Source organism: Triticum aestivum, chromosome 3B (assembly GCF_018294505.1).
Source record: "Triticum aestivum cultivar Chinese Spring chromosome 3B, IWGSC CS RefSeq v2.1, whole genome shotgun sequence".
Lineage (NCBI taxonomy): Eukaryota > Viridiplantae > Streptophyta > Magnoliopsida > Poales > Poaceae > Triticum > Triticum aestivum.
This window is the reverse complement of record NC_057801.1, coordinates 172,247,000-172,257,524: the sequence shown is the minus strand read 5'-3', so window position 1 is coordinate 172,257,524 and position 10,525 is coordinate 172,247,000. Positions and strand designations below refer to the sequence as shown.

The 10,525-nt window shown below is 52.0% G+C and overlaps 1 protein-coding gene across 1 annotated transcript; it reads left to right on the top strand.

Moving 5' to 3' along the window:
• The first annotated feature begins 8,337 nt into the window (after positions 1 to 8,337).
• On the top strand, positions 8,338 to 10,135 carry LOC123065149 (DNA repair protein RAD5B-like). Its single transcript, XM_044488502.1, has 3 exons — positions 8,338 to 9,301; positions 9,406 to 9,539; positions 9,622 to 10,135. The coding sequence occupies exons 1-3, from the start codon at positions 8,432 to 8,434 to the stop codon at positions 9,737 to 9,739; spliced, it is 1,122 nt and encodes a 373-aa protein (XP_044344437.1). The 5' UTR covers positions 8,338 to 8,431; the 3' UTR covers positions 9,740 to 10,135.
• Positions 10,136 to 10,525: the final 390 nt, after the last annotated feature.

Below are 10,525 nucleotides of genomic sequence, written 5' to 3'. Positions count from 1 at the left end.
GGTGAGTAACACCGTATTAAATTTGTACCTTACAGAAAAGGATTTTGGTTGCAATAGAAATAACAAGGATAACGTGGGCACTGCAGGGGCCACGAACGAGGTGGCGACCCTGAAGGAGGCCGTGTCCGCGGCCGAACGTAATGCGGCCGCGGAACGAGCGGAGCGAGAGAAGCAGGAGGCGCGGGTGGCGGAGGTGCGGCAAGAGCTCCAGGCTCTCATGGAAAAGCATGAGAGTTTGGAGCGCGACTCGAAGACTCGAGAGTCCGAGCTTGCCTCGGCTCTTGAGAGTGCCAAAGCCGCTAAGGCCGAGGCCCATAAGGCCCTCCAGGAGATTGAGGCGGTGAAGAAAATAGCGGCGGGTAAGGCATTTTTCATGCAAAGCAAGCATGTGAATGTGAATTACCTGTTACTTACCCGAATTCGGAGCTCTCCAGGAGCGTTTGCAGATCTGCCTCGCAGCGTGTCCGATGCCGCCGCATTCTACCGGGCCGAGGAGGGGAGCTCAACGGAGAAGGTCTTCTGGTCTCAGTATGCTGAGGCCGGACATCCGGTGCCCCTTAGCGACCAGCTGAAGCAGCTGGTCGAGCTCCACAAGGTAGCCGAGCAGGCCATGAAGGGCCTCATAGTCCGGCTGTGGCCTGAAGAGGCCATGCCTGGGAGCTACTTCGGCCTCGTGCGGCGGCTGGTGGATGCGTGCCCTGGGTGGAAGTCATCAAGCGCTCCGCCTGCATTGAAGGTGCCCGTCGGGCCCTTGCCCGCGCAAAGGTGCACTGGGGCAGGCTGGATGCTGAGAGGCTTCTGACGGACGCGCCGCCGGCGGGCAAGGAGTATCGTACGCCCGAAATGTACTATAAGAGTGTCCTGAAGGGTGCCCGCAAGATTGCGGATGAGTGCCCCAAAGATGTAATTTTTGAGTAGACTCGCAATGTGTTATCCTGTGCGCTGAAAACTTTGTTCATATGCGCTAAGCAACGCTTATTAATTTAAAATATTACCTTCTGTGCGGCCGTTTATCAAATCTGAGAGATGGCAAGTCGTCGGCTTCAGCCCCCATGCCACGAGTGCTGGGGTGTTCGGGATAAACTTGAGCGCTCTTGTTCCCATTTTTGGGTCCATCTAGGGAGGCGCTCAACACAACGAACAAGGCAACCGGACTTATAATGCTTGAACACTCTCACTTAGCCATAGAATTCTATAATTTTAAATTTCGGCGAAGCCCCTAGTGTTCGGAAGACCGAGTTCGGGGCGCTATCCACGCCTGGGCCGGACGAAGCCGGTTCCTCGCTCTAAGCGGCATAAGTCTTTAGGGACTCGAAAAGACCTCTCGAACAGCGACCAGCTCTCGCCTTATCATGACGGTCAGTTTTAGCTTTCTCCACTGAGGCGCTCGCCCAGCTCAACCGGGGCGCAATCGCAGTGGTTCTCCCAGTGCTACCTTAGCCGATAGAACGGAACGTAAGGTACCAAAACATGGGAGCCGGGCAAACCCAACTATTGACCCAAGACATGATTCGGAGCCGATGCATATAGTGCTATAAGTTCGGGGTGCCGCACTTGTGAAAGTGTTCGGACTTATCACACCATAATGCGGGGAACATAAGCCCCGGGTGTATTCGGCCATACCAAAGTGTACGATGCAAGATGTCATAAATGAACATATATGTAAAAAAGGAGTGCTATTATAAACAAAAAGTGATGCATTGTTTATTCAAGGAATTCTGCTATGAGTGCAGAACGATACAAATAGTGCGGTAAGCAAGGGTTTGGACTATTAGACATGTCCCCCTCCAGGGGTAGGCTGCGGAATGGTGTATTAAACAGATTTAATGCTCATAATGGAGACCACCTGAGTGTTCGTCGTAGCCATTGTCCCTCCCTGGCTGTTGTATCGTGAGTTCGGCAGATCTACTGCCGGACAGGGCCTCTGGTGAACGGAGTCCTGAAAAAAAAAAGAAAAAAAGGTGACACACTTGGGAGCCCCTGGTGTGGTTGAGCCGCACTCTGGGCCTGTCATGGTCGTGCCCCTCCCCCTATGCCCATGGTATCTCCAGAGTGTAATGATGTACGCGAAGGGCTAGTCTTGCAATCATGCAAGGGCTGGGGTTGGGGCCGCATTGCTACGCGTGCTCGGAACGTGCCAGGTGGTCTTGATGTATGTTACTCCGGGCGCGTTTGGCCATGTCCGGTCGTTTAACGGCCGGACTCGAAAATTTCCTTAAGAGGCTGCTCTGTACTTCTGTCGCGAGAGCCGCTGTGTGCTCCTCCATTCGGAGGGAGCGTTCAGTGTTTCCGTTGACCGTGATGACTCCACGAGGGCCTGGCATCTTGAGCTTAAGGTATGCATAATGCGGCACCGCGTTGAACTTTGCAAACGCGGTTCGTCCGAGCAGAGCGTGATAGCCACTGCGGAACGGGACTATGTCGAAGATTAACTCCTCGCTTCGGAAATTATCCGGGGATCCGAAGACCACTTCCAGTGTGACTGAGCCTGTACAATTGGCCTCAACACCTGGTATGACGCCTTTGAAGGTCGTCTTTGTAGGTTTAATCCTTGAGGGGTCTATGCCCATCTTGCGCACTGTATCCTGATAAAGCAGGTTCAGGCTGCTGCCGCCGTCCATCAGGACTCTAGTGAGGTGAAATCCATCGACGATTGGGTCTAAAACCAATGCGGCGAATCCGCCATGGCGGATACTGGTGGGGTGGTCCCTTCGATCGAAAGTGATCGGGCAAGAGGACCATGGATTGAACTTCGGGGCGACTGGCTCCATCGCATATACGTCCCTAAGTGCACGCTTCCGCTCCCTCTTGGGTATGTGGGTTGCGTATATCATATTTACCGTCCGCACTTGTGGGGAAAAACCCTTCTGTCCTCTACTGTTCGGCATCCGGGTCTCCTCCTCGTCATCGCTATGCAGCCCCTTGTCATTGTTTTCGGCAATTAACTTGCCTGCCTGCTTGAATACCCAACAATCCCTGTTTGTGTGGTAGCTGGCTTTTCGGGGGTGCCATGTATCTGGCAAGAGCGGTCGAGTATTCGGTCCAAATTGGACGGACCCGGAGTAGTTCTTTTGAATGGCTTTTTCCGCTGACCGGGTTTAGAGCCTCTGAATCCGGCGTTGACTGTCGTATCCTCAGTGTTATCGCCGTTAACGCGGCGTTTGTTTTTGTTGCGACGCGGCCTGCCATTGCGGTCTTTGTTGTCCAGACTGCCAGACTTTTTGCTGAGGTTGTTACTGCGGGCTAGCCAGCTGTCGTCCCCCGCACAAAAGCGGGTCATGAGTGATGTGAGGGCTGCCATGGATTTCGGCTTTTCCTGTCCTAGGTGCCGGGCCAGCCACTCATCGCGGATGTTATGTTTGAAGGCTGCAAGGGCCTCTGCATCCGGACAGTCGACGATTTGATTTTTCTTTGTTAAGAACCGTGTCCAGAACTGTCTGGCCGATTCGTCTGGCTGCTGAATTATATGGCTTAGGTCATCGGCGTCTGGTGGTCGCACATATGTGCCCTGGAAGTTGTCAAGAAATGCGGCTTCCAGGTCCTCCCAGCACCCAATTGACTCTGCTGGCAAGCTGTTAAGCCAATGCCGAGCTGGTCCTTTAAGCTTGAGTGGGAGATACTTGATGGCGTGGAGATCGTCACCGCGGGCCATATGGATATGAAGGAGATAATCTTCGATCCAAACCGCGGGGTCTGTTGTGCCATCGTAGGATTCAATGTTCACGGGTTTAAACCCTTCAGGGATTTAATGATCCATTACTTCATCTGTGAAGCATAGTGGGTGTGCGGTGCCTCTATATTGAGCAATATCACGACGTAGCTCAAGAGAGCTTTGTCTGCTGTGTTCGGCCCGACCGGAGTTACTGTATCCGGCGCGACGGTGGTCGTCGTGGGTCGTGGGGCCCCCACGTGATCCGTAGATAGATCTTGATTGTCTTGCCTTGTCCTTCAGTATATCCCGCAAGTCGGGCGCATTCCCCCGTGGCTTCGTGCTTTTCGAGCGGTGTCGTTGTACGGTTCTGGCGGAGGGCCTAGATGCCTCTCTGTCGCGGCCACGAGGTGGTCGGTCTGCCGTATTGTGCGCTGGTGATGAAGGTTTATATGCCTCCTCCTCTAATCAGGGGAGCAACTTGCGTTTTGGGTAGCTTTTGGAGGGGCGTTCGAGTTCATACTCTTCGGCCGCGAGGACCTCGGTCCATCTGTCGGCCAGCGGGTCTTGATCAGCTTGAAGCTGTTGCTGCTTTTTCTTTAGGCTGTTCGTTGTGGCCATTAGCCTGCGTTTAAAACGCTCTTGTTCGACGGGATCCTCGGGCACGATGAATTTGTCGTTGTTGAGGCTTGCCTCGTCTCCGGAGGGAGGCATGTAATTGTCATCCTCTATCTCCTCGTCTGCCGCTCTCTCTTGAGGGTTGGCTTCTCCATCCTCCTGTGCTGAATCTTGCTGGAGGGGGTTGTCTTCGTCACTCTCTGGGGTGTTATTATCTCCGGTGCCGGAATCTCCATTCTTGCTGTGGCGGGATTTAGAGCGGCGCCGCTGACGTCGGCGCTTGGGCTGTTTCTTAGAGGAATCTGCCTCCACTGCTTCTTCGCCATCCCCATCCTTTGGGGTGTCCACCATGTATATGTCGTATGACGAGGTGGTCTTCCAATGCCCCGTAGGCGCTGGTTCTTGGTCGTCTCCGGCATCGTCGTCCATACCGTCGATGTCTTCGGAATCGTAGTCTAGCATGTCGGTTAGTTCGTCGACAGTGGCTACAAAGTGGGTGGTGGGTGGGTTTTGAATTTCTTCGTCATCCGCATCCCAACCGTCCTGACAGCAATCCGGCCAGGGCTCTCCTGATAACGAGAGATGCTTTAGCGAATTCAGGATGTCTCCAAAGGGTGAGTGCTGAAAGATGTCCGCAGCGGTGAACTCCATGATCGGCGCCCAATCGGATTCGATTGGCAGGGGCGCAGGAGGTTCGGAGTCCGGCAAGGAGTCCGGCACCTCGAGTCACGAGCTTTATAAGGGACAAGGTCAGTATTCAGCTCCATCGCCGTAGAGATTGTAGCTCTCGAGGCGGTGTCCAGCCACCTGTCCCCGATCTGCGCGGTCGACTCCGGACTAGGGGTCGAAGCGGACTCATGTGCGGCCTCCAGGGCACTGTCCGGCGGCAGAGCTAAATCATGCCCATCGTGACAGTGCGGCGCGCTCGACTGTGGCTCGAATCCATCGAAGATCAAGTCTCCGCGGATGTCAGCCGTGAAGTTTAAGCTTCCAAATCTGACCTGACGGCCAGGGGCGTAGCTTTCGATCTGCTCTAGATGGCCAAGCGAATTAGCCCGCAGTGCAAAGCCGCCGAACACAAAGATCTGTCCGGGGAGAAAAGTCTCACCCTGGACTGCGTCGTTGTTGATTGAAGAAGCCATCAAGCCTATCGGTGACGACACAGAGGAACTCTCAATGAAAGCACCAATGTCGGTGTCAAAACCGGCGGATCTCGGGTAGGGGGTCCCGAACTGTGCGTCTAGGCGGATGGTAACAGAAGACAAGGGACACGATGTTTTTACCCAGGTTCGGGCCCTCTCAATGGAGGTAAAACCCTACTCCTGCTTGATTGATATTGATGATATGGGTAGTACAAGAGTGGATCTACCACGAGATCAAGGAGGCTAAACCCTAGAAGCTAGCCTATGGTATGATTGTTGTAATGGTTGTGTGTCCTACGGACTAAAACCCTCCGGTTTATATAGACACCGGAGAGGGCTAGGGTTACACAGAGTCGGTTACAATGGTAGGAGATCTACATATCTGTATCGCCAAGCTTGCCTTCCACGCCAAGGAAAGTCCCATCCGGACACGGGACGAAGTCTTCAATCTTGTATCTTCATAGTCTTGGAGTCCGGCCGATGATGATAGTCCGGCTATCCGGACACCCCCTAGTCCAGGACTCCATCAATAGGGATGACCAAAAATCTATCCGTTACGCACATTTTCCACACATCGGTGAGACTGATTGAATTACTCGGTCAGACCGATATGTCCAAAGGTGACGACTTTAGATCGTTCAGTCACACCGGGTGAAATTGATCGGTGGCTTCCAGATGTGATGACCTAAGCACTTTTGAACACTTTGGTGTCACCAGCCGAAACTCATCAGAAATTCTAAGTGAATTTCAGTTGATGACAGAAGGTTCGCATAGGTGCTTCGGTGAGTCCAAATGAACATCTCAGTGAGACTAAATCAATTAGGATTTTAGGAAAACGAGCATATCTGTTTGATCATTGACTATGGTAGGATATGTATCAGTGAGTTTGAGTGGAGTTTGGGTTTGATATAGTGGCCATTGTGAAAGTATCTGAGATTTTTTGGAGTTTGATCTCTAAACACTTGAGCAATGAACTCATCTTCTCAACCTCACCCTCTTTTGATATTATCAGCATTGCTATGGACTCAATGTGATATTTGATCAATTCAATATAAAAAGGGGTGAGTCTTGAGGCTTGATCCAACACTTGTCCTTAGTGTTTTTGAGGGGTTCACTTTCATCTCCCATGTTGTACCTAAATGAACTTTTCTTGAAATGAACTTGGAGCATGCATTAGTTTAATGATATATATGTTATATGCATTATCAAAACCACACAGGGGATTAGATGCACTTTCAGTCTACTATATGTGCTGGCCATAGCTTTCTTAACTTCCCGGTTGCAGTTGGTCTTTGCGCCAATGACACAATGGGTCTCCTTTCTATCGACCTAGCTCTTGGGTTGCCCTAGCCGACCAAAGAAGGACATTAGAAACAATCATCATTGTCTGTCATTGATAAATATGCAGGACAAAAAGAAACGCAATACGAACATAATCATTTACACACTATTCACGAGAAATATCCTTCAAATTGTTTACCTATTGCTTTGTATTAGTTAATTCGCTTTTTTTTGTAGTTGGTCTCCACGCCGATGACTGCATTTGGCTGTTTGGATACTTCACTTAATTTCCTATTTAATATCCATTTTATATTTCAAATAGTTCACTTTTAACTTCCGCGATGTAGTTGGTCTCTGCGCCAATTAATTCTTTTATTCCAGTTAGTAAGAGAGATCTTGAACTAAGAAATAAACCTAGAGGGTATCCTGAGGGTCATCTAATGTCGAATAAAACCTCCTTGGCCACATACTACAACAATGTACACACCGTCATGTACATTGGCCAATACTTTATTTGCGTGTAGCGTAGAGCTTGTACAAAGCCAATGCATACATCGATTGATAACCTGCTAAGGAGAAATGATTTACTATCAGAAACCTTACTATTTCCTCAAAGCCAAAGCGACACACTCAGACGCTTCCACTATACGAAACTTTTTAGGTATGCAGTAGTGGCCATACATATTGGCAACACATCTTGCTGAAAACACATTGGGCGCCATTTAGAACACACAGACTGTTGCACCGAAAATGAGGTGCTTAATTATCTCAAGCACAAAAACAACATTTTCGTTTGAATAATGTGCAATTTTTAAAGAGTTTATAGTTTTTACCATTCTTTGCGGGAAAAACTTTCGATCTATTCATTTCATACCATGGCACTACAAAGAACACGAGAAGTAACAAAATACACACATACATCCATATTCATATTCATAGACCATCTAATAACGACTGCAAGCATTGAATAAATGAAATTCATTTAATGGGACGACCTAAGAAAATAGTCGAAGCAGGCTGACCGAATAGACGTTAGACATTTTTAATGATCTTCAAATTAAGCGCACATCATATTCCCAAAAATAATAAAAACCACACATCATATGCACATTCAACTTCGCAATCAGCACAAATGTCTTGTTTGAATACTCGATTTTGGAAAAGAATGGAGTTCGGATTGCCGTATCTAGACCTGGCCATGGGAAGCCCGGCCTGGCCCGAAAAAGTCCGACTCGGCCCGGCCCGACGCTGCCCCCGAGCCGGGCTCGGGCCTAGATTATGAGCCCGAAGGCCGGGCCGGGCCGGGCCCATCATTTTTTTCATTTCTCTGAAGGTCGGGCCGGGCCGGCACAGAGCCCGACGGGCTTTTACGTGTTCGGGCCCAGAAAACAGGCCCGATGGTCGGGCCGGGCCGGGCTCGGGCCTGGTTTTTTTTTCATCGGGCTTGGCTAGGCCCGGCCCGAGGTATGGCCAGGTATAATTCACGCCAACCTCATCGATCAAAAAAGAAAGAAATGAGAACATTTCACTCCACTTCACCACGTCGAGTTTCTTTTTCATCTCCCTCCTACCTATCTCGCCAAAACCAAACAATTACCTCCCCTTCCCTCCTTTTTTTGCCCATTCCCCGCCAAAATGAGAGCCAAGCATCTCAAAGGCCTAAACTCTCCCCTATCCCCCCGCCCGCGCTCCGTTCGCTTTCCACCGTCCCGTCTCGTTTGCTCATCACCGGCCGGCCGCCATGTCGTGCGACGGCGACGAGGAAGAGCGCCCCGTCCTTACCTCGACGCTGCCGCCTCAGGTGAAAGTGAAAATCGAATCCCCCGACGAGGTCGATGTGAAGATGGGGCCATTCCATCCCGACTCCGACGAGGTGATTATGAAGGTCGAGGCCCACGGTGGGATCGAGGTCAAGAGGGAGCGAACCCATGCCGACCACGGCGAGGTGAAGGTTGAAGCCGCCGGCGAGGTCGAGGCAAAGAGGGAGCCAATCGATGCGGACTCCGACAAGGTGAAGCTTGAATCTCCCGCCGTGGTCGAGGCCAAGATCAAGAGGGAGCCAATCGATGCCGACATCAAGCATGGCCGGGTCAAGAAGGAGGAGCAACCCGACGAGATCAAGGTCCCGGTAAAGGAGGAACGACGCAAAACTGCGTCGCCGCGCCATGTAAAGGAGGAAGAGGAGGATGACTCTAGTGAAGACGAGGTGGAGATCATTGACCCCCCGCCGAAGTCCAAGAAGAGAAACCGCGGAGACGAGGACGACGTAGTCTTCATCGATCTCACGACGTCCCGCCCGGCGCCTTACCTGAACCCAAAGCCCATCCGGGCAATGCCGCCGGCGGGGGCCACGCCAGTGAGCGATTGGAAGATGGTTGTGGCGCCGCAGCCGGCGGAGCTGGACGAGTACCCACCGGACCACCGCGAATGGGTCTTCTTCACAAAGTCCTATGCCACCGGGCTGTCCACTTGTCGCGGGAGGAAGTGGCTGGACGCCGGCGAGGTCGTCCACTTCGCCTTCCCTTCGCACGAAGGCAGGATCAGGGTGTCGTACAGGCAGGCGGTGGCGCTGGCAGAGATCGTGCGCTTCTCGACAAACCGAGCTGGAGAGGTTCCCACTCCACTCTGCTTTTGCTTCTAATTCACATATACATCATATCTGTTCAGGAATAGCATCTGAATATTGATCGATTATTTGATGGCAACTAACTGTAGATCGGGAAGTTGTCTCCGGAGTGGGCGAGGTGCCTTGCCCCGCTGGTGAGTTCTTCCAAGGTTATGATCCAGGGGAAGATGGTGTTTCCGATGATGGAGCTCAGGCTGATGCAGGAGGTGTTGCTGTATGTCAGGTAACGACTCTGAATGTCTCTGAACATGGTTGCTACTTGTATTCCTGTACTTATTGACGCTAAATTTCCTTTTGTTTCGCAGCTTCTACATCCACCGCTCGTCCTTGTACCTGATTTCTCCTAAAAATGAATGTCATCCAAACAATCCCCTCCGCGGCCTCTTCAAGTTGCTTCGGCGATTCGGCGTAGCTGAAGCCTGAAACCCGAAGCTCCCGACGAGGCGTTTGGGTCAACATGGAGCGACATACACTGACTTGCTTACGGTAGCGTCAAGATCTCGTTAGAATGTCAGGATCTCGTTAGTGTACCATTGCGTCGGGTAATTTTGGTAATGTAATGGGGGAGCTAGCTTAGCTTGTGCTTGGTACGTCTGCTTCTCTCCTGCGTCCGTTTTGGTGGATGCCGGGGCTGCGGCCCCGGACGGCTGATGTGCGTTGAGGCAGCCGCCTTGGAAAGCGGTGCTTCACGCGGCTCCATAGGACAGGGCAGCGGCTCGGCCTTCGCTTGGATGCCAATCTTGGGACACTTGTGGTAGAGTTGTCGGCTCGGTCCATGTGCCCCAACGTGGACAGTCGAACGGTACGTCGGGGAAGCGGCCCCGGATGTGATGTGGTGTTCGTGGTTTGTGTGTGATTGTCCTGTGGAGTGTGAGCTGCAAGCATCCAGTTTGTTCGGTGTTGCATATCAAGAGCGAGCGGTGGCAAGTCGTGGCGGTGGCCTCGGATATTGTGCGACGTTTGTGGTTTGCGTGCGGCTGCCTTGAGCAGTGTGGGCCGCGGGCATCCGGGTCGTGCGGTGTTGGAGCTCAAGCGCGGGCAGTGGCATGTCGGGACGACGGCCCCCAAGGTGGTGTTGGTGGCTGCATAGAGCATGGTGATTGGAAGTCGGGGCAGTGGCCTTGACATTTCGGCGGCCTTGAGAGTGTTTGACCTCGTCATGTGAGCAACGAGGTTGCTCATGATGTTGGTGTTGGCATTGAGGCCGAT

Bases quoted from the DNA above. Each gene is read 5' to 3' on its own strand.
- LOC123065149 (XM_044488502.1), top strand. From the start codon at position 8,432: ATGTCGTGCGACGGCGACGAGGAAGAGCGCCCCGTCCTTACCTCGACG. The intron at 9,302-9,405 runs GTTCCCACTCCA...AACTAACTGTAG, and splicing joins CGACAAACCGAGCTGGAGAG to ATCGGGAAGTTGTCTCCGGA. The intron at 9,540-9,621 runs GTAACGACTCTG...TTTGTTTCGCAG, and splicing joins GAGGTGTTGCTGTATGTCAG to CTTCTACATCCACCGCTCGT.